The sequence below is a fragment of the Eulemur rufifrons genome, chromosome 23, assembly GCF_041146395.1.
Source record: "Eulemur rufifrons isolate Redbay chromosome 23, OSU_ERuf_1, whole genome shotgun sequence".
NCBI lineage: Eukaryota > Metazoa > Chordata > Mammalia > Primates > Lemuridae > Eulemur > Eulemur rufifrons.
The window spans coordinates 3,942,106-3,965,206 of record NC_091005.1 but is presented as its reverse complement, the minus strand read 5'-3'; the positions used below and the strand labels follow the sequence as shown (position 1 = coordinate 3,965,206).

The 23,101-nt window shown below is 57.2% G+C and overlaps 1 protein-coding gene across 4 annotated transcripts in view; it reads right to left on the bottom strand.

Moving 5' to 3' along the window:
- Positions 1 to 1,818: 1,818 nt before the first annotated feature.
- Positions 1,819 to 23,101, bottom strand: part of SLC12A3 (solute carrier family 12 member 3) — a 34,232-nt gene continuing 12,949 nt past the window's right edge. For 2 of the 4 annotated variants that reach the window (XM_069456681.1, XM_069456682.1), the window contains exons 14-26: positions 22,595 to 22,750; positions 21,868 to 21,967; positions 20,928 to 21,039; positions 20,482 to 20,622; positions 19,427 to 19,533; positions 17,965 to 18,047; positions 16,804 to 16,881; positions 16,050 to 16,151; positions 15,233 to 15,344; positions 14,604 to 14,690; positions 11,452 to 11,587; positions 9,966 to 10,033; positions 1,819 to 3,921 (exon numbers count right to left, since the gene is read on the bottom strand). In XM_069456681.1, coding sequence (XP_069312782.1) covers positions 3,780 to 3,921; positions 9,966 to 10,033; positions 11,452 to 11,587; positions 14,604 to 14,690; positions 15,233 to 15,344; positions 16,050 to 16,151; positions 16,804 to 16,881; positions 17,965 to 18,047; positions 19,427 to 19,533; positions 20,482 to 20,622; positions 20,928 to 21,039; positions 21,868 to 21,967; positions 22,595 to 22,750 — 1,424 coding nt within the window. In that variant the 3' untranslated portion in view covers positions 1,819 to 3,779. The remainder of the gene's footprint in view (positions 3,922 to 9,965; positions 10,034 to 11,451; positions 11,588 to 14,603; positions 14,691 to 15,232; positions 15,345 to 16,049; positions 16,152 to 16,803; positions 16,882 to 17,964; positions 18,048 to 19,426; positions 19,534 to 20,481; positions 20,623 to 20,927; positions 21,040 to 21,867; positions 21,968 to 22,594; positions 22,751 to 23,101) is intronic. The other 2 variants (XM_069456683.1, XM_069456684.1) reach the window with 1 other exon arrangement.

Sequence of the window (23,101 nt, the reverse complement as noted above, 5' to 3'; positions counted from 1 at the left end):
AGCCTGTTGGATGGAGAATGGGCCGCCCGGTACTGACTTCCAGGCCACAGCAGGTCTGGGCAGGAAGTGAAGGAGGATACTAAATGTGGAGGCCGAAATGCTGAGGGGACAATGGGGAGCTAAGTGGCCAGTGGGTCCCAGGGGAGAGAAGAGGGGAGACCCTGCTGGGGTGGCCAGAGTGGCCGAGGCCGGGCCCTGTGACCCGCCCCTCTGTGGGCCAGGTTTTCCACGCACAGCGAAAGGGAGGACTTCGGGGTAGGACTTCCCACCACACAAGCTCATTAATGTGAAGCACTTTGTCATCTAAAGGCAGGGAGAGGCCAGCATGGACCCAAATCTTTTACCCTCCTGTTGCCTGATAGGCCAAACTGTGACCGGGAGGGCCTTCGAGATCCCCTGAACCAAAGGCTCACAGCAGGGCAGCAGGAAGTGAAAGGGGGGTGGTGACTGAAGAATGTGTACCCCTTCCCCCAGGGCCCCGCCCCCTGCTGCATCCACAGTTTTGGTCAACTGTGCCTGGGCTACACCACGGACATCAGCAGGCCGGCTGGCTGGGGACACCTGCTTTGGTCCAGTTCTCTCATTTCACAGACTAAGGTTCAGAGAGGTTAAGGGGCATATCTGAGGGCACACAGCAGTTTGGGGGAGAGACAAAAACTCTGTCCAAGTCCCCTGGTGGCCATGCCATGACTCTTCCATTCGACTTCTTTTCTCTCGGCTTAAGGCAGGATCGAAAATGCTGGGGGACTTTCATAAAGGCCGAGGAAAACAGACTCCCAAGCGAAGCAAAGGGAAAATAAATGGCTCCTATAAATATTTATGTAGAAACCTGGTAATGTGACCTACAGAATCCGTGGAAGCTCAGAGAAAAGTTCAATCCAGGGTTGAAAAAACAATAGTTAATTTTTTTTCAAAACACTCAGCAGAGTTGAAAAACAGCATGTTCCAAAACAAATAAGTTCTGTTGACTAAGTGAACATATTTTTTATTCATTTCATTGTTTATGGCTTCACTGTTACCTCAAAGCCTTTTTTTTTTTTAAACAAAGCTATTATTATTGTTAAAAATTCACTGTTTCTAACATAGTGAAAAAAATTTTTTAAACACCCAAAACCAAAACAGTCTCTGTTCTTGGACCAAGGACTCCGTGAGGTTTGGAGAACCAGGAAATTGTTTTCCACGTGGCTCTGGAAAGGCAGGCATTCCCTGATGGAGGCTTGGCCTTATCTGGAGTTGGCGGGTTGGTCCCGGGGTCCAGCTGAAAGGCTCAGGCCCATTCTTGAGGTCCCTCAGGAGCAGAGGGGCCGTCCCCAGCAAGCGCGGCCAGTCTGTAGTCTCTCACCGCAAGCTTGGTGCCATCAAAGGACGGTGGGGGCTTTCGAACAGCCTCGGAACCCAGGGTCTTCTGGTCTTCGCAGTGGGGTGACGTGAGAAATGCTAAAGTCCTTTGGGTTCTAACCCAAAGAAGGAGACTTCGGCCCTCATCACTAAGTGCGCACTGCAGTGCCCTTGGGGAGGCTGATGAAACCCAAAGATGCCTGTTCCTCCCGTCCCCCTAGTGCCATCAGAAGAAGCTGTCTCACCTGTCAACTCACCTTTATGCTGCTTGGTTATGTCTAGAGCCGTTTCACTTTGTCTCACCCACTGGCGTTCGGTGGCTCTTGCACCCTCGCTTTGAGGGCACAAACACTCAACCTGTGGTGACCTGAACACCTTCCCTGAGCCAGGTGTAAGTCCTTCCTCCATTTCCCAGCTTCTCTCCCACCTCCGGCCCCATCTCACAGTCACCGCCTCCCTCTGCCCCCACCCAGCCCCAGCCCCAGCCCCAGCCCCAGCCCCAGCCCCGTCCGGTCTGCGGCTTGCTCTCTTCCCACCTCTTGCGAGTGGCTCCCCCTCCCTTACCCTTTCACTGGCCTTGGCTGGGCTTGGACCTGCCCAAGGTCCTTCCCATCTGATGCCAACCTCACCACCATCTCTGACATCTTTGTTCCTCCCCCATTCCTGACATCTTTGTTCCCCATTCTTAACCATGCCTGAAATTAACACCCTTCCACTTGACTTCCTCAGTCTGGCCCCTTCTTTAGAACTCTTTCTTGACACTCCCACACTCTCGCATTCCTCCTCCTCCTTCTCCTCCTTGCCTGTTTTGTTCATTCCCTTTTCTTCCCTATGTGATGAGCTGGGAAAATGGCAGCGATGTCCCGCAGTGGCCTTTCCCCAAATCAGCTGGGCTCCCTGTGCGTGGACAGACACAGGGCGCCAGGGAAAGTCAATTGTGTTTTTCAAATTGTGAGTTCACACCCATCAGTGGGTCCAAAAATCATTTCAGTGGATTACAACCAACATTAACAAGAGAAAAAGAGGCCTGGCATGGTAGCTCACGCCTGTAATGCTAGCACTCTGGGAGGCCGAGGCAGGAGGATCGCTTGAGCTCAGGAGTTCAAGACCAACCTGAGCAAGAGCGAGACCCCGTCTCTATTTAAAAAGAGAGAGAGAGAGAGAGAGAAATAAAAGAGAAAAGTAAGATAAGTATTGTTTTGTAACACTTTTGTTTCCCCTGTCGCTGTGCTTGTGCATTGCAAGTCTTGATGTAAATACATTCCTTACTGTGGGCTGCAACAAAAAGGGTTGACAGTCCCCGGTCTAAAGCATCAAGGAAGACTCCGAAACTGTGAAGTAAAATAAAAATCTTAAGGCTCACCCCCCACCGGCTGACTGAATGGACCCCTCTTGGCCAAGGAGATACCTTAAAACTAAATTGCCTGCCCGCAGGAAGGAGGTCAGAAGGGCCTCGTCATGCCCCCTCCCTTCTTGGAGACATCCTTTGTAACCCATTAACAGGCCTAAGGGTATTCAAGACAGACCTGTGGGTCCTCAATTTACACAACAAATGTATGTCTGGTGGCTTGTCTCTGATTAACAGCTTCTTATCTTAACACATTCTAAGCCTTTAGACAAAGCTTCATTCATGTCTTTAACCAATTACAAGCCAAAGAATCTTCAAACCCACCTGTAACCTGTAAGCCCCCGCTTCGAGATGGCCCACCTTTTCGGGCCAAACCAATGTATGCCTTCCATGTATTTATGACTTTACCTGTAACCCCTGCCTCCCTGAAATGTGTAAAACCCAACTGTAACCCAGCCACACATAGTCCACTTGCTCAAGGCTTCTTGGGCGTGGCTCCGGGTCATGGGCCTCAAATTTAGCTCAGAATAAATCTCTTTAAAATTATTTTACGGAGTTTGGCCTTTTTTCCGTTGACGAGACCCAGTATTGAAATGCAGGGAGTGAGCGGGTTAGAGAAATGTGCTTTACTGGGGAGGCTCAAAGACCTGGCTCCTGGGGACGCTTTGCAAGCGCACAGTGGGGGCTCTGGTTCCCCTGGCAGGAGGAGGAAGGAAGCTTTGTGTAGGAACTCCTGCGGATTCACACCCGCCACTCTGACCCAAATTTCCATATCAATCAAAGGCCGAAATCTTAATGAGTGGTTATCAGGATCAAAAGAAAACCTTTAAAAGGAATAGGACCCTTCAGGTAATTTTAGAGCTACTATATCTGCTACTTCTCCAGCCCATAAAAACAAGGCCCTGAAGACAGGTCAGATGACGGTGGAGTTCAGCCACTGTTGGGAAATCTACCATCGTCTTCAGCGGGATTGTCAGAGGCTACCACTTATAGTGCAATAAAATCCGAGTCTTGTCCCCGGGAACTGGAGCAGGTCACATTCCAGCCCAGCCTGCGCACGCTCAGCCTCGGGCAGGGCTGGCAGGGCCTGGAGTCACTGGCAGTAAAAGGTGAGCACGTTTTCCTGGTTTCCTCGGATCAGGATGACCGGAGGTCTGAGGTCCTGGGACAGGGTCTCCAGCCAGGCCATGTACAGCGAGCTCGGGCACTTCCCCTTCCTCCCGACGGGCAAGGTGCTGCAAGGCAGGAAGAAGCAGCGCAAGAGAAATCACCGAGGGGCCTGCCCACGCAGCCCAGCGCACAGTTTTCTGAATAGGAGGTCTGTTTACCGTCCCCTTCAGAGTTCCTTCCCACCCTACCAAAGGATGCCTCTCTGCTTTCCTTAAATGCATTATTCAAAATGTGCCTTCAGCCTTGAAGCATTTCTAAACAAAGCCATGACCCTCAAAGCCCACACGATCTAGTCCTTGACAACCCACACAACCTCACCTCCTCCCACCCCCAGCCTCGCTCACCCCTGGAAGCCACCACGAGGCTTTCTTTCCACTCCTTAAAAAAACTTGCCAAGCTTGCTCCTGCCCCGGGGCCTTTGCACGTGATGCTTTCTCCACCTGGGGGCTCCGTGACATCACTCAGGTCTCTGAAAGTGCACCTCTCTCTCTGGTCACTCTCCAGGGCAGGCCACCTCTTTCCCACATCACCCCGTCTTACTGTCTTCACGGCCCTTCACAATCGCAAACGCATCTTTTGATTTGTCTGTCTGTCTCCCCCATTAGAAAGTATGTTCACTCACGAGCAGTCTGGGTCTGTCTTGTTCAGCCCCCTGTCCCTGAGCCTAGAACAGTCTGGCACGGTGTTAAGTGGGTCAACCCCCATCAGCTCACCCACATCATACCAGGCCTGCTTCTCTGGCCACACACCTGCCTGCGGCCACAACAGTGTGATGTGTTTGCGTGATTCACCTGAGTGTCCTCGTCCTACCTCCTGCCTGGGTGGCAGGCCGGGAGCAGCTGCACCATTGCCTTTGGAGGGCCCCTTGGCCCGACCGCGCAATGCTGCGCACTTAGCCAGACCCGGGGAACGCTGTTCAGACGTGTGTTCCCGGCTATGTCAGCAAGTGACTTTTCTCCTGAAATCTTGAGAATTCCAAAAATGCATGGGGATGGCCACAGCTGCCCAGCTCTCGGCTTCTGGAGGAGGCTGCGTCTCGCAGATCCAGCCGGCCTAGTGAAGCTGGGCCTCCAGCCCCTTACGTGGGACTCTCCTGACAGTGTTTTCCCAAAGTATCAACATCACAGCCCTTATTTCACCTGAAGCTCAGCACAGCCCTGGGAGCGGGCAGGGCTGTGGCACCGCTTCCTTCACAGCCGAGGGAACCGGACAGGGGGAGGATGCCAGCCACACTGGGGTCAGAGCGCAGGCCCTGGCATCAGAGCAGCTGCGTGTGGCGTGGCCACTCCCTCAGCCACAGGACCCTGGCACGGTGCCTCCCTGCCCCTGCGCCTCAGTGGTCTCTTCCCGGAAGCGAGAACACGAACACCTGCCCTGTAGGGTGTTTGCGAGCTCTACAGAAGACAAAGCACACGCAGGGCGAGCACGATGCTTGGCGCGTAGTAAGCACTTCGCGGCGCCAGCAGCTATTCTCCACACTTGTCATTATCGACCAGCATGAGGCGACCGCATGGTGGTGGCAGAGCTGGGACTGGAACCAAGGTCTTGGGATCGTCCCACCCCAGCTGCCTCCGCTCACTGCAACGCCCCGCTCTGCTGCTAAGAAGGGTAATTGGGATCCCTGAGCAGCTGCCTCGCGATTGAAATTCCAGCCACTTCACTTGGGACAACCACGGCTCTCCTCGGAAAGGCACGATCCCGAAAACTGGGGGAGGCCCGTGGGAGCAAGGGCATTTCATCAAGCTGCTGTCATCTCAGTTCAAATGCGTTTGGTGACTCTCCAGGGAAAAGGGACATGGGAGTATCGAAACCAAACTCTTCTGACTCAACAGTGATGCCCGAGGCTGAAAACGCCATCTGGGAACGACTACATGACTTTTAGGGACTGAATTCAGGAACTTGAAAGACCACGAGGGAACTGGTGGCTGCATTGTCAGGGCAGGGGACACCCGCCACTTTCAGGCTTCAGCATGATGTTTCCCCACCCCACCCCCCAGCAAAGCCTGTCCACCTGTCCCGGGGACAGCTGCCCTTCAACCCACCCCGCGCCAACCAGTGACGCGCTCTGTAGCCGCTCCCAGGCTGTGCGCGCCTTAAGCTGCTAATCTGCAGAAATGACCCGCGCCAGAACAGAGGAACTTTGTGTTCAGAACTGCATCTCTTAGCCACAAAAAGGCAGCCTTGGACCTGACCTAGACGTGGAACGGTAGCCCTGCTAGCGCCAGAAGCGGAGTCAGACCTCGAGATCCAGTCCCCACTTCCCACCGGGGGATTCTGGCCAAATAGCTTCACTCCTCTGAGGGGTTTCCTCGTCTCTGAAATGGGGACTTGTAGAGTGTTGAAAATTTATACGGCTCAATGCCTTGAGTATCACAGAGGCTCAATCAGTTAGATGCCACGTTGATTAGGACTATTTGGCTTTGAGGAGGGAGTCGTTATAGAAAAAGGTGTTTGGACCCAAGAGGAACAGGTTGTTAGTCGAGTCAAGGGCTGTGGGGCTGTTTACAAGCCTAGTTTATCAGGGTTGTCCGAGCTCAAGCACGGGCCCTTGGGCAGATAACCTGCTGATTAGTAGACGGCAAACCACCAGGCGCTGCCTCAAACCGGCTGTAGAAAATGGCCCAGGTGTGCTCTCTGAAATGCTAGACTATATGATTCTGTCATTTCACCAAGGCTTGGGAGAGTTTTTCCTCCCTCCAAGTTTCTGGGGAATGCAGGTTCCTGGGCTCCACCTCAGACCCGGATCTGGAAGGAACTGGAGAATTTGCATTTTCCACATTCCCCTGGTGGTTCGCGGGGCATGCCTCCAAGTGGTGGATCAGTCGTGCAGAGATGCGGCTGCTCTGGCCTCCCAGGGCCCTTTGGGCAACAGCCGTAGCTGCTGGCGTGGGGCAGGACGCTGTGGGCAGGCGTCTTCTCTGAGGTGACTGGACTCATCATTACTTGTATCAGCTAATCCCACAAAGGCTGGTGGGTGGGGGTTGGTTTTCCCTATGAGGTCAGGAGCTGGGAGTAGGGGTTGGGGGTGGGAAGGGAGAAATGTCAACAGGTGGTCACTTCCCAGGATGAAATTCCTCATCTGTGGCCTGAGAGAGTGACTCATTTTAATGGCAAATAAACTTAGAATCACAGCATATTAGCGTGAATCTCGGAAATACTTGCGTTAAACTCTTTTTATAATTAAGGAAACTGAGGCTAGAGGGACATGCAGTTACTTAAGGCCAAACAGTGGGCTAACAACAAAGACAAAACGCAAGCCTGCTTCTCGGAACAGCGGTGACATTCATCAAGCCAGGGTTTGGCAGACGTGTGCGCACACGGCAGGTGCCACACGCAGGGAACAGTCTGGGCAGCTACCCCAGGATGCAGCCACGTCCACTGTCTGACCCAGACCCCACCCTAGAAATGCTGCCCGAGGAACATTTTCTGCTAGGTATTGGCCAGAGGCTTGGAGATCAACCCAGCACCTTGCCTCATCCCAGTTCTCATACCAAGGAAGCACAGAGCACTTTCTTTGTACAAAAAAATCATGTCCCTAAAGCCCCAGGAAGCATCGTTCTGGGCAGAGCCAGCTTCCTGGGTGTGCATTGTGCGCAGCTGCACGGGGCCTTGTGCTCAGAGGGGTCCCATGCTTGGTCTAACGCTCTGCTGTCCCCATCTCGACACTTTTTTTTAAATGCCTTGTTTAAGTCACACAGGAAAGTGTTGCGAGTGTCCCTCCCAGTTGACTACACCGTGAGTTATATCACTGTCGGAGAAATGAACACACTGAGCAAGTCATCCTTCAGGAAAATCACACGCTGGCATGGGTGGCATCTGGGGCATGGGAAGTGCCTGGTCCCCGGAAAGGATTAGCAACGGTCTGCTGTCAGACTTCCGTGCTCTCACACTAATCTGCTGAAAAGAATGATTCCCACGCTGCGTAGGAGGATGTCAGGAGTCGTTAGGAATCTGTATGTGCGGCTGTGTACTGACACATACAAAGAGACCGGGAGGAACAGAAACTTGGTAAGTCACAACCATGTGCTATCGTCTGATATTCACGTCCCCCCCAATTTAAACTTGTTACGAATGTTACCTTCAGGGTGACGGTTTTGGGAGGTGGGGCCTTTGGGAGGTGACCAGGTCATGAAGATGGAGCTCTCATGGATGGGATTGGGGCTCCTATAAAAGGGGCCCCAGACAACTGCCTGGCTCCTTCTGCCAAGCGAGGACACGGTGAGAAGGCCGGGTGTGACCCAGAAAGCCGGCGCTCACTAGACCCTGAATTTGCTGGTGCTTTGATCGTGGACTTCCCGGCCTCCAGAACTGTGAGAAATACATTTCTGCGGTTTCTAAGCCACCTAGCATATGGTATTTTGTTATAGCAGCCTGAATGGATTAATTCCTAAACTCCACTCGAGTGTAGGGAGTATCATTTGAGTGTTGTCTAAGCATGTCTCGCACGGCCTGGGCCGCTTTCTGCTGACCAGACTCTGGAAGCAAACGTTTCACCTCTGTCCTGCCAGGGAAGGGTAAGTGATGCTGGTGCCTCCTGAACCCTCGTGAACCTCTTCAGACAAGACTGCAGGTCCAGAGACCTCCCAGGCCCGGTGTCCAGACTGGCCGCTTAGCTGCGACCATTCGGCACTGCCCGGGGGGGGGGGGGGGCTCAGGCTTTATCTATGTATCTGCTTGAACCCATTGGCCATTTTGATCTCCTCAAAGGGGGACTTACAAACCCTAAAAGGGACGTTGCTGGCTCTCTCGAAAGAGCAGATGCAACAGTGGGGATTTGTGCAACTTGTACAGTACTTGAGCAACCGAAGTGCTGGAAAAATAGGGTTTCAGTTGCTTTCATCACCCTCAATGGGCAGCGTGGTCTGAGGTCCCTTCCCACAAATCCCCGTCCTTACGTCCTGGCATCCGCAGTCCAGGTCAGATGGTGGCAGGTGTGGGAATGGGCCGTATCTGCTGCGCACACACTCCAGGATCGGGGTGCGGCGCCAGGTTTGGGGGCCTCCTCTGCAGAGAGAAGCAAGCTTGCTCGCAGTGCCCTGTCTGTGCTTGCTCTCCAAGGCAGAAGGCGTTTTGCAGGTTTATGGAAACGTTCAACTGCGTGAACACCGAGAAACAGCATGGCCCACGTCGTCTGTCTGTGGCAATTACCACCTGTGATCGATTGCGGTCCGCCACTGTCCCTTCCTTCTTCCCACCACCATGAGATTTTAAGAAAACGAATTCCATACATCCCACACGAGAATGTAAGGAGACTGCTTTGGAAAGGAGGACCACGTCTTGACATTCTTAATCATTGGTGAACAAGGGGCCCCGTGTTTTCACTGTATCCCAGGCTCTGCAAATTGTGCGGTCAGTCCTGGATTCAGGGTATGAGAAAACAGGTTCAGCAGGCTTCCTGGCCGCACCGCGGGATTCCCGGGCAGTGGCTCCCAGGGAAAGCAAGAAAGGCCAGCTACTGCCTTGCGAGGACCCTTCCCCACTGAGCTGAGGACTCAGAGGGCTTGGCTGACCGTGTTCTCCCTACTGGCCTCAGAGAGGGCACCGCCACATTGAGACCCTTTCTGTGCCACTGGCCCTCCCACACTGTCTTCTGCTTGCTCCGTCCTGGCTGACACCCGCTCTGGGTGGCTCAGAACCTGACAGGGCTCCATGGGAACGCCCGGGCATGGGGCAGGCCCCTGTCTCAGTCGCCCAGCCTTGGCACCAACATCATTTGGGGATGGCCGACGGCCAGAGGGCCAGACAGTCCCTGAGCAACCAGGAATCGATTTCCTTCTGGAATGAGTGGGGTCCCCCTTTGCCATGCGGAGCCGGGCAGGAAAAGGCAGCCAACGGGAGAAAGCAGTGGTCAGAGGTGATCACCCATGTCTGGGACGCACGCAGCCCCACACCTCTGCCAGCTGGCGCTCAGCCGTGGGGCACACGCAGGCCCAGCCACAGCCGGGGATGCCACCAGGGCTGTGTTTACTACATTCACGGGAGTTTGGGGCCCTTCTGCCTCCCAGGGGAGAGCTCGGGTCCTCGGCGGTGCCCACCTGCCGAGCCCCTTCCCGACCCGAGACTCCTGACCTCGACAGGCCCGTCCCCCTGCCGGCCAGGCGCTACTCACATGACGACCAGGGCGGCGTCCCGGGAGTAGTCCAGCAGGATCTCGTTCAGCCTCACCTGCCGCAGGGACTGGGGCGGGAAAGGCAGGTGGTCACTCCCCACGTCCTCAAGAGCCCTCGACTCCTTGCCAAGTCCTCAGGCCTCTGTTAATGTCTCCAACTGGATGTGTGAATCACTCCCCCTAAATTATTACGGACATTCCCCCCTCCAGGGAGGAAGGAGACCCCGCGGTAATCAAGCACCAGGTTCTCCTCCGGCAGGAATTCCTCCGGGCGGACTCGCCTGACTTCGTCACCGTCCCCAGCGGGGTGGAGGGAAGAGGGAACACTTTACTGGGTTCGAATCGGCCCTGATATTTCCTAGCAGGGAGAACCTGAGCGAGCCACTGTCTTATCCGTGCATCGCGTGACGATACCCCCAGGGGTTGGGGAGGACCCGCCGAGATGACCGGTGCGGAGGCCGCAGGCACGGGGCCGGCACACGGCAAAGACAAGTGGACTCAGCAGGGACGGAAGGTCCCGCGTCCTCTCCAACAGAGCACGGGAGCCTCCTGTGGACACCAGGCGCCATCCAGCATTTCCCAGACAGCCTTCGGGGCAGGGGCTCGGGCCGACGGCTCAGGGAACTCCCCAAAGCTTGCGTGGGGCTGGGCCGGGGTCTCTCTCCAAATCGTTCATGAATGGTTGACACTCGGGTCTGACGGTGAATGCGCACCCCGTTCTAGAGACCGGGAAACTGAGGGCAAGGGAGTTAACCTAGATCCGGGATTCTCAGCCTCGCACTGCTGACATTTCGGACAGACGGTCCTTTGTTGTGGGAAGTGTCCCGTGCATGGCAGGACGCTCAGCAGCAACCCAGGCCTCTGCTCGCTTCATGGCAGCACCCCCCACACCTGGCTGCGACAACCAAAAATGTCTCCAGAGGTTGCCAAGTGTTCCCGGGGGCAACACCACTGACGCTGGGAGGAGCCCTGATGCCTGTCCCTGTCCCTGTCCCTGTCCCCAGCCCTCCTGGTGCTGGCTCACCTTGATGGGGCCACACAGCCCTGACAGGTCACCCCCAACGTGCACGCACTCGCACGCCCCTCTCACAGCCCTGAGGGTCCCGCAGGGGCTGTCTGGGAAGGGGGCAGGGTGGCTCTGGGCCGTGTCTGGGCCAGGTAGCTTTGTTGGCCACAGGACAAACTAGACCTCCACCCTCACCACGCATGTCACAAATCCCTGCCACCAGGCACTCAGGAATGGGGCAGGCGGGGGAGAAGGACTGCTGGGGGGCACCAAGGAGGCAGGAGGACCAGGCTGTCACTCCAGGATGGCGTTGAGTTCCACAGCCGGCCTACCCTCCAGCCTGAGCATCTGCGGCTTGAGGAGAGCTCGGGGCAGGGAGGGGAAGGCAGGGCTGAGGGTCAAGGGGACACACGGGACACGCAGTCCTGCGTCAGTGGGCACCTTGACCCCCCCCCAGCAGGGCCCGACCCTCCCCTGCACCTTGACTCTGTTCTTGTTAATCTCCTCATCTGAGATCTTCCAGGGACAGTCACGCCTCATCTCTGTGACAGTGGCCTCGTCCTTGAAGCCGTCATTCAGGCGGAAGGGTGCGATCATGTCCTCAAACCGCTTGGTGCTGAGGACGAGAGAGCAGGTGAGGCCAGGTGAGACGCCCCCATCCCCCAGCTCCCGGAAGCGGGTCCCGGAGGGGCTGGAGGCGGGTGCCACAGGACACGCCTTTCAGGCTGAAACCCGCGGGACGCTGCCACGTACATCAAAGTGGCTTTGACCCACCCTGTGCCCGCCCACCCGTTCAGCACGTGTTCACTGAGCATGGTTCTGTGCCAGGCTCTGGGTTACACAACAGGGAACGAATCAGACTGTGCCCCCTCCCCGCCGTCCCCACCGAGCTCACGGTCCGCTGGGCTATGAGCCAATAGGCAAATAAATATGAAGAGAACGTTTTGTGAAGCTACAAACAGAGAATAAGAAGGGTGGGGAGGGCCTGTCTGGGAGCTGACGGACGTCCGTCCTGCCGAGGCCGGCTGTGCACAGGGCAGGGGTGCTGGAGCACAGAGGAGGAATGTGCAAAGGCCCTGAGGCAGAAGTGGGTTTGGCCTGGGTGAGGGGCCGCGAGGGAGCCCGTGTGGCTGGAGCAAGGAGAGCTCCAGGGAGAGAGGGAGGAGGTGAGGACAGACAGGCAGGGAGGGCCGGTCGGACAGGGCTTTGTCACCTGCCCCGAGTGAGACAGGAAGCTGCTGGGGGGTTCTGTGCGTCATTACAGTTAGAGAGTCAGGGCCGGTCAGCGTTCAGCTGACACCGTCTGAAGCCACACGGATGGCTGAGCTCACCTGGGGCAGAGTAAAGGGAGAGAAGGGAAGAGGGTCTGGGCCACACCCCGAGGGCGCCGACAGTGCAAGTCACGTAGAGGGGAAGGAGCCAGCGCAGGACCACCCAGTGGGAGGACCATGGAGGTGGGGGGTCCCTGTGTTGAGCGCAGCTGAGAGGTGGGGACAGGTGAGGACAGAAGCGGGCTCTGTGGATCGAGTGACTTGGAGGTCACTGATGATGCTGGCCATCGTGGTCTCAGGCAGAGGGGCAGCGGAGGTGGAGCCAGACTGGCCTGAGCTGGGGGATGAAGGCAGGAGGAAGGGGTGACGAGGAGCACAAACGTCTCTGGGGTTTGGTGTACAAGGGAGGAGAGGCGTGGTCCAGGAGCGGGAGGCAGCTGAAGGCTCGGGGGAGGGGATTTTGAAGATAAGAGGAGCTCGAGGGGGTCTGTAATCTACTGCCGCTGTCCCCTCCACCCGGAAGTTCTTCCCCCAGCGTTCTCTGTTCATCAAAGCTTTGCTCCTCCACCAACCCCGATCACCCTATTCTCTTTGGCCTCCTGGTCGGTCTCTGCAGCATTCTGACTGCCCTCGGCTTCCTCCAGCCTGCCCTTACAGGGCAGGGGTGCAAATTTCTCATCACTGTCCCTGCAGTGCCAAGCACGGCCCCCTGCAAATGGCAGGCAGTGTATCCATCAGTATGAAACAGTTCTTTCCCCGTGTCTTGATTTCCTTCCCCGTCCAGCTCACAGCTGAGGGACATAAGGGAGACGTTAGGTGAGGAGGAAACTTAATTTACTGAGGAGAGTCCTGGAAGACCTCGTGCAGACTAATTGACATAATGCAAATCCTGTTTGTAAATGTCATATTTTAAGAATAGGAAGCTGTATCATTTAGAAAGCAAATGATCCCTTCCGACCCCATGATGGGTCCTTGCTACAACTTTGCACGGGGCTTTGCTGAAAGTCTTTGCACTTGCCGTTGCATGGAGGGAGAAAGGAAGCTATTGCCCAGATCACTCAATGTTTTTTTTTCTTCTTTAAAAAAATTTTTTTTGTAGAGATGGGGTCTAGCTATGTTGCCCAGGCTAGTCTTGAACTCCCAGCCTCAAGTGATCCTCCCACCTCGGCCTCCCAAAGTGCTGGGATTACGGATGTGAGCCACCCGGTGTGGCCCCCACTCAACACTTTCCCACTCCCAGCACCCACATGTTAATGTAACAGCAGGGGCAGCAGCTGCCTTGCCCAGCCGTCCCCTGATCCCCAGGGAAGGGCGCACCCTGCCACAGTCCCTGTAGAAGCTGTGCTCTCTGACCCTGTGTTCCGGGTACATGACTCTGCCAGCTCTGGCTGTGGTCAACGGCACCAAAGGTAGCCAAGAAATAGGCTGCCCAGTAGCCTCCACCTTGGCCTGGCAGAAAGGTACAGGCCGGGCCAGGTGCAGTCCCTTCTGTAGGAACGGAAATCAGGCGGCCACGCCTGGAGAAGGTAGTTTGTAGTGGAGCTGGCAGGCCGGGGGAAGGCCGGGATGCAGAGAGAGCTCAGGAGCCATGAGGAAGCAGAGGCCACAAACCCAGTATTTGCTGAACACTGACTCTGGGCTGGGCACCCGCTAAGCACTTTACCTGGATGGGCCCTCAGACGGCGGTTCCCAAAGTGGGGTGCCTGGGCCAGCAGCACGGCGTCACCTGAGAGCTTGTCAGAAATGTAGGTTCCCGGGCCCCACCCCAGACCTACTGCATCAGAGTCTTGCGGGTGAGACCCAGAAAGCTGTGTCTTCACAAGCCCTCCAGGGGCTCCTGACACACCGCAGGGTCTGAGAATACTGAACCAGCGTCACCTCCATGGGGAAGATCAGCCTTTCGTGAGTACAAGCGGGCTGAGCTCGTGAGTGCAAAGCCAGAGGCTCTCTGGAGCCCCCGGACGGTGGGGGTGGGGGGGGGTCCCTTATGATGAAATTTTGGCTCAAGTGGCAGAACAGCCACAACCTGCACCAGAATGAGCTTAAAAACCACCTGATCCAAGAAAGGCATGAACGTGAACATTCATCCGTCTCCAAGGCCAGGCATATTTCTGGCAAAGACCAGAGCTCTGATATGCAAAGACCAGCAGGGCGAGGAGGAGAAACACAAATGCAAAAATAAATGCTGTCCACAGTGACTCTTCCTCTTTCTTTCCGTGAGCCCCGCCTAGGTGGGGCTGGGGGACAGCTCCTGCTCTGGGCTCACCAGGGACAAAGGGGAATGCGGGCAGAGGGGACCGAGGGGACCGTAGGGGACACAGCTGGCGCTTCTGCCCGGAACCCCCGACGCAGAGAACTCACTGCTCAGCCCGCGGCTTCTGGTTGATGTCGGGCAGGATGTGGACTTCGTGGAATCCCAGTCGGAACTTGCTCAGCAGAGAAATGATCCTGGAGGACAGACAGAGCTTTTGTAAACTGCAAATATTCATTCAACTCATTTTTATTGAGTGCCTGCTGAATACACAGCAGTGAGCAAAACAGGTCAAACGCTGCCCTCGTGGGGTTGCCATTCTAACATGGGGGTGGGGCAGACAATGCACAAAAACACCGATCCAGTAGGTCGATGACGACGAGTGACGTGGAAAATAACTGACCAGAGTCTCCCACCTCTCTGGCCACCATTTCTGTACCACTGCACCTCATCTTAGCGTGTCTCCCATCAGCTGGGGTCCTGTTACTGTGCGGATTCTAATTCAGCTGGGGCCTGCGCGTCTCCATTGCCAACCAACCCCCAGGGGACGCGACGCTGCTGGTCACAGACCGCACTTGGAGTAGCAAAGGTCTGAGCGATAGGGAAGTTGAGCCAAGGAACTTACGGAGTGCCCGAGAAAACAAAGGTAACACGCAAGGACTAAGCCCAGAGCGGGGAGTATGAAGCCAGGTGGCAATGGACCAATACGCCAATGGCCCCGTGCTGTCCCCCGACTTACGCCTTCCTCTCCTGGTCCATCCTGCTGATCTGGCCCCCGACGAACACGCGCATCTTGCATTTGCTCCACCTCTTCTTGCGGCCGAGGAGGTAGGGGATGAGGAGGGTGAGGCCTGGCAGGGAGGGTCCCGGGGCTCAAGACAGAAACTCTCGGAACAGAGCAGGAAGCGGGGTCCCGCCCCCTCTCTTGATAGCAAGCCCCTTCCCGTCTCTGCACCTCAGTTTACCCATCTGTGTAACGAACACACCTGCCTAGACCCAGGTGCTGCGTGGGGCCAGGTTTGTTGGGCTTGGGCCATGTGTTTAAATAAACAAACTGGCATCTGACAACTGGGGGTCGCACATGAAAATCTAGGTCGCTGGCAGTTCTCGAAGACTGAAAATTGGACCACGTTCTATGGGAGCGAGACATTTTCTGTCCACCTGTGACTCTATCAAAGGTAGGAACAATGAAGTGGACAGTCATGTTTTAAAGAAAAATGCTTCCTGCAGCCTTCCTGTGGCCTGGCCCATCTCCCCCTTTATGTCATGTGCCTGAGACCACCCCAGGGCTGTCCCGTCGGAAGGTCCCAGCTCATGCTGACCTCAGCTCCTCCCTTAAAATTCCCCATTTTACCACTAAAAGACGGGAGGCCCGGGAGAGGGGCTCAGCCAGGCTCCCCCGAGCTCACTGGTGGGCCCAGGGGTCCCTGTCTCCTTTGCTGGGCTCTGGGCCCCCCGGAGGCCTGGACGAGAGCAGGCAGGAAGGGCAGGCCAGGCAGGCGGAGGATGGATGGACGCCCCCCCCTGGGAGAGCCCGTGGCCGGCCGGGCACTGACCTCCGTCGTCGAAGAGCCAGTAGATGTCGACGGTCTTCTTGCCCTGCTCGGCCTGGAAGACGGTGCTGGCCTGCTCCTCCCGCACCAGGGCCTCGGGGGCCGCTGCAGGAGGGGAGGGGCGGGTCACCATCCGTCCCCGGGCCAAGAGCACCCTGCTGCGGGCTCGCACCTAGGCAGGCCTGGCCGGAGCACCGCTAACGCCTTTCCTGTCACTCGGGCTCTCGGGCAGGGGGACCTGGAGCTGGGCCGGGGCCACACCATGCTGGGACGTGGACCTGACTTGCCCCCAGTTCCTCTCTCCCGGGATGCTGGTGGGCACGGGGAGTCGGGGAGAGCCCCTGAGGCCGCCCGTCGGTAGGGAGCACACTCCGCTCTCTTCGTCACCCCCTGCGCCCCGCACAGGGGCCTGCACCGCAGGTCCCCTGCCCCCCAGGGCACCAGTGGGAGAGGAGGAAGCAGAACCCCTTTCCAGTGCTCCCTGCCTGGAACACACGTACAGCCAGAGGGGCCCTGGAGGGGGCAGGAACAGGCCCCAGAGCCCTCCGGGTGGGTCCCCGTGACACCCTCACCGCGAATTCCCCACCAGGGCCCGCGATCTCAGACACAGGCCGAGCCTCTGCCGTTACCCAACCCCCGTTACTCGGGTGCCACTATCACGTGGGAACACTGGCTGTCCCTGACCACGTTCCCAGGTGACCAGCCACTAGCTGCCCAAGGGGGGACAGTGCCCTGGGCCTCTGAGTGGGGGACCGACATGCTCCGGAGACAGAGGGCCTGGCTCCGTTGGCGCTGGCTTCCTTGCCGTCCTCTGCTGGGTCGAACACGGGGTTAACTGCAAAGGAGGGGGCGGCTTTGCTCACAGGCTCCCCTTGGCTGGGGGCTCCCCTAACACTAGGAAGAAGGTCCCGGCTCCTGCCTGGCCTCCACGGCCCCCCACTCCGGGGCAGCCTCCCTCTGCTCTGACCTGCCGCCTGCCCTGGCCCCCCACGCCCCAGCCCTGCTGGAGCAGGCTGAGCTCGTTCCCCACCAGGGCCCTGGCGGTAGGTGGCCCAGCCCTGGCACTCTCAGCGAAAGGCCCCCTCCTCGGAGAGGCCTTTCCTGTCCCCACTCCCTGTGTCCGTACCCTTAGACTGTGACCACGGTCTGAGACGACTCATGGGTCCACCTAAGGGTCTGCCTTTCCCACTGGAAGGTCAGCTCCTTGAGGACAGAGACTTCGCTTTGGTCCCTGCTGTACCCAGAGTGCTCAGAGAGCATCAGTCAGGCAGTAGTAAATACGTGCTACTCTGTGAATAGTGGCTGCCTAAATATTTACTGTTCGGCCGCACCGTGCCAGGCACGCCCCCGGCACAGAGAAGACCTGGCCCCTGCCTGCAAGACACGTAGATTCCAGCCCCCCGGGCTCCCCACTTTTTGTCATATGTGCTATTTCTTTCCCACCCCTAAATATTCCCAATTCAGAGTCTGCGTCGCCATACACGACTTTAAGATGTAAACACAGCCGTACGCGGTGCCCAGAGACCGTCGTCCAGACCAAACGTCCCGTTTCCGCGGCCGTTGTGTGTTTTCACGCTGGGCGCCTTTCTGTGAGCATCTCCTCTCCCCTCTCCCTGTTTCCTCTCTGTTAGACCCTTTTTATCCCCCGATTGTGATTCAGGGAACTCTGAGTTCTAGTCCTGGCTCTGCTCCCAGCTGCGAACTTGACCTTGAACTATGATAGTCACTTCCCCTTTCTGGGCCCTGGTTTCTCCATTCGGAAACACGATAGGTTCTGAGGGGCCATCAAGGGCTGACTTTCTATTCCTTACTAGTTTTTCCCTCGCTTCCTGCCACGCTTTAAAAAATTGGGTTCTAGAACCTTCTGGGGTCCTGTTCTGGGTTTTGACAGGTGCTGAGCAGGCAGGGCGGTACTCACTGTGCGCCTGCATCACCTCCGAGACGTCCAGCCCCTCGCGCATCCTCATGACACACACGCCGTAGTTGAAGTCAAAGGCGTCACTGCAAAGACAGGAGGTGGGTTTGGCTTCTCCCCAGCGCCCCTGGCTCCCAGGAGACCCGATGTCCAGAGTTAGCCCTGCCTCCTACCATACCGTTTCTCTTCTCTGGGCCTCAGTTTCCCCGTCTGTATAACGTGCAGGCAGAACTAGAGAGCCCCCCCACCCCCCAGGACTCCTCCAGCTCCACCGTCTGTGGCACTGCGGATCCTGTGTACCCCGTACTCGGCGGAAACCAAGTCAGGCCCTGTTCTTCCCATACATTGGCTAATCCTCACAACTCTGCCTGCAGAGTGGGGATAGTAATTATTGTCTCCCATTTTACAGATGTGAAAACTGAGTTTTGGGGAGTAACTTGCCTGTGACCACACAGCTAAGGGAGTGACTGGCTGGGATTAGAATGACATAGCTGAGACTGTAAACCTAAGGACAGACATGCACACAGCCACGGCCTCCCTCATGCAGTGGGCCATCTCTATGGCGTGTCTAGAAGATTCCTGCCCCAAAAGTATATTTCCTCTTGACTGACACAGAGCGCAAGAGCCCACCGTAACGGCAGGAGCGCATTGCCCTCTCTGAGTCCCTCTAATCACGCATCCCTGGGACAGGGACCTTGCAGGCCTGCGCACTGTGCAGTCTTGGAATGTTGGCGCTGGAGGGAACCTAGAGAGGAGGTGTTGCAACGGCTCCTGTGGTCATTGTGTCAGAGGCGGCGGAGACGGCTGCTCTGGGTAACAGCAGACCTGGCAGCAGGCCCAGGGCCCAACCCCCAGCCTCGAGTTCCTTAGTGACACTGCGCACTGCCTCCCCGTGCCACATCCGTGCGGGAAGCTACCCCGGCAGGCGCTCTCGGGACCTTGCACAGCAAGAGCTGAAGGAGACAGGGCTTAGACTCAACCCTGAAATCCCCAGGGAGTTCAGTCCTCAGTGGCACCACCTTAGTGGCTCTGGAGCGCACTACTTGTGGGCCCTCCAAAGCCCACGGGGGGGGTGGAACACAAGGTTTTCACCTAAAACCCACATTTTCAGCTACGCTGAAAAATTAAAACATCTGGCAACAGCGGGCCTACATTTCTGCACAGGCACAGTAGGCTAGAGCCAAGTAGCAGCTGCTCTTTGCAGGTTACCACAGTCCCCACTGCTCCTTATTGTCTCGCACCTGACCCACGTCATTCTCTGTGTTACGTGCCCAATCCCTGCCGACTTTGGAGTCCGTGACCCATAGGTCAGGGTGGGGCGGCCTCAGCCTGTTTCCCCCCAGCTTTGAACGAGTGGACTCGGCTTCTTTTAGCACCTACTGCCTCCCTGCCCCCTCCCAAGGCCCAGGAAACCCCAGTGGCCCAAATCAGCAGATCCCAGCTTGTGCCCCTGTGCCGCGCTCACTGGAGGATGCCGATGTAGTCTTCCACCGTGGCCGGGTGAGCCGACTGCCAGTTCTTCTTGAACCCGACCACCAGGATGTTGGGCTTCATTCTCCCGAGACCTGCAGCCTGCCAGGCGGGTGGGGCGAGGTGAGGGGACAGGCAGAGGGACAGAGCCACCATCAGGTCACGGCCCGTGGGGGCTCTGTTCGGTGACTGGGGGGGCTCAGGAGACACAGACCCCCGGTCACCCACAGTCATCCCCCATGGCTTCTCCAAGCCCGAGCCAAGGACCAGACTGTCCTATTGGTTCTGGGTTCTCCCAGCTCCTGCTAAGATACTTGAATTTGGACATCAAGCTTAGGGTATTCCTGAGTCATCTAATACATACATCTTTTATATTTCTCTCTTTTTTATGTTAAAATTTAAAAAAAAAATGGAGGTCAAAATTCACATAACAAAATTAATCATTTTAAAGTGCACACTTCAGTGGCATTTAGCACATCCGCCATGTTTAGTATGTTCACAACACCATTGCCTCTACTCCCAAACATGTTCAAACCCCCAAAAGAGACCCCATATAGTTTTTTCTAATTTTGAGAAATATTTAAAACTATTGAAAAGGATTCCCATATGTTGACTCAGAATGAACAACTGTTGTTATTTTATCCAGGCATCTCATTTAACACGTGAGAAAACTGAGCAGTAAAATGAATTGTCTAGTGGAACATTCTAGATCTCGATCCGAGTGGTGGCCATACACCACTGGGTGGAGTCTATGTATGTAAACATTTGTCAAACTGTACCTTTAATGTGTGTTACTTTAGTGTATGCAAATTATATCTTTAAAAAATAAAAACAAGAACAAGAACTGGCCGAGGTCGCACGGCCCCCCGAGTCAGTTTCCCGGGTCCCGGGCACTCCGAGAAAGTGCCCTGAATCGGCACATCTGGGTCACGGGAAAGATGGGATTCCTGTTGCCACAGAAAGGGCTTCAACGCGACCCCCAGGACTTTCTGCCTCCCACGTTGTCACGCCAAGTAAGGAGTCCTGTCGGGAACCCCAGGCCCCGGGCACCTGCATGAGGATCTGGACGCCGCTGCGGAGGTCCTCCGCGATGACGTCCGAGTAGAAGGCCTTGATCTTCCTCTTGTTCAGCCACTTGGTGTGCCCGCTGGCGATGAGCCGGAGCTCAGGCATCCTCTGCTTGTGGGGTCCCTGTGGGTGGCAGGGCAGGTGACATCAGGGGCTGCCTTCACCCTCCGGCCTAGATTCAGCCCTCTCCTGCCCTGGGGCTGCCGCACGGGCTCCGCAGCACCTAGAGGTGCGCGTCTTCCTTTGCAGAGTTGAGGGAGGGAAAGAGGAGGAGGAAGGGAAGGGGGAGGAAGGGAGAAGAGGAACCGGGCAAGAGGCAGGGTGGTGAGGAGAGGGCCAGGAAGGGGACGGAGCTGGGTCCCCACCTTGCCACGAGAGGGGACATGCATCCAGCGTACCACCCTGCCCTGCCTCCAGGGGACACTCACGATGAGCACATGGCCGCAGATCATGAGGCTGAGGCTCCGGGTGAAGGTGCCCACAAAGTCCACCAGGGCTGGGCGGAAGTTGGGGGGCCCCGTGAGCACCAGGCACTGGGGGCTGAGGGGGAGAGAAAAGGGCGTGAGCGATCACTGGAGAGTCCACAGGGGTCTGGATGCTGAAGGCACCTCCCAGCTCCTTTGGTGGCTACCACACCAGGTCTCCCTTGTCCTTCCTGCTCAAGCCACCAAACATGCCACCTGGTGCTCCTCCCTGCCCTGCCCGGCCCAGCATGGTGGTGGGAAGAATAAAGCCTGGCCATAAGGAAGCCCGTCACTTATAAAGTCACCATATTACCTGGGCAAGTGACTCAGCCTGTGTGTCGAGAGGCAGCACTGGCTTGTGGTCAAAGGCCATTACTAGAGTCAATCAGAGCCAGACTTAACCGGCAAATCACCAGCTGTGTGACCTGGGGCCAGTTACTTAACCTCTCTGTGCCTCAGCGTCCTTGTTGGGGACTGGGGTTAGCAATTCCTGGACCTCAGAGGGTTGTGAGGCTGTGTGAGGTGCTTTGCAAGTACCTGGCTCATGGTAAATGAGACAGATATTTCCCGATTATCTTCGTCACATAGGGTGGGAAGGGGTGGCAGGTGCATATCCGTAAAGCCAGCTTTGAAGAGCACCCGGGGGAGGTTTTATCACCATCGGCCTCAAGGGATTGTCAGGATGGGAATTACAATGGCAAATTGCCCTGATAACAGAGCGTGTTCCACTGTGGAAACCGAGACACAGAGAGGTCCCTTGACTTGCTTGGTTCCTCCTGATGGCTGGGCGGTTCTCCTCTACCTCGGTTTCCCCCCCGAGTGGGGGCTGCGCCCACCCTGGCTCTGCCTGGGGCAGGGGGTAGGGGGCAGGCCCAGCCCAGGGGGCCCCAGAAGCTCTGCTCACCGGTAGTTCTTGATGTGGTCTTCCACCTCATTGAGGCCCACGGCGTGGCTGAGGGCCAGGTTGTAGGAGCCGGCCTGCACGGAGGAGCCCCAGTTTACCTCTGGAGGGGTGAGAGCCGGATCAGGACTCCCCAGAGGAGCCCAGACACGCAGAGGGAGGGAGGAGGGGAGGCCGGCCTTCTCTGGGTGCTGGGCGCTGTGGGAGCAGCCTGCGCCCACACACAGACCGGATGGCTGCATGTTTAAAAGTTATATGTCAAGATACGGAGCTCTGCAACATCTCTTCCTTGTCACACAGACCTTCACAATGGCCTGGAAGCCCAGGTTCAGATTCAGAATTCTGGGCTTCCTTGGAGTCCTGCTTCTCGCCGTCCTGCCGGGACCCCTGCCCGCCTGCACACAGACACCCCTGCCGGGACCCCTGCCCGCCTGCACGCAGACACCCCTGCCGGGACCCCTGCCCGCCTGCACGCAGACACCCCTGCCCGGTGTCCAGGCTTCGGCCCCTGCCCTCCAGCAGCCGCCCCTGAGGCCCAGGCATGCACACCTGAGGGGCCCTCTCGGAGGACGGGCTGGGGAAGAGGTGCAGGCCCCAGAAGCCGACTCAGCGTCCCTGGGGCAGGGAACCCCCGGGTCCGGTGCCCAGGGGTGGTCTAGAAGCTGAGGGGTGGGCGCTGAGTGGGCGCATCCCTTTGGGAGGCCGGCCGAGCCCCGCAGCCGAGACGCACCTGGCTTCTTGTAGATCACGTAGAGCAGCAGGAAGAGCACGACGCCGATGGCAATGAGGGCCGCCCACCAGGTGAGCAGGAACATGATGACCACGGAGATGACCGCCCCGAACAGCGCCGCCCACTTGCTGTAGTATCGGAACGAGGGTCTCCACCCTGGGCCGGCAGCACGGGTCAGTGGGCACGGCTGGCACTCGGGAACCTGCTCCTGGGCCAGAGCTGCCGGGCGGGGCTGGGCGGCAGTGGGCCCGAGGGGTCCCGCCCACCCTGCCTCCCGGGGCTGGGCCTGGAGGCTCCGGAGAGGACCACGGCCCGACTCCCTGGCACGTCCCCGTGTCCACAGGCTACACCAAGGAGGAAACGTCCAGCTCTGGCCAAATGCGGCCACGGACGTCCCACGTCAGCAAGTGCTGGGGCGAGATGGAGGGGGACATGACTCTGCCTAGCTCCACGCCAGCGGGACAGGCCAGGGCTGCCACTGCCACTAGTGACAGGGACACCATGCAC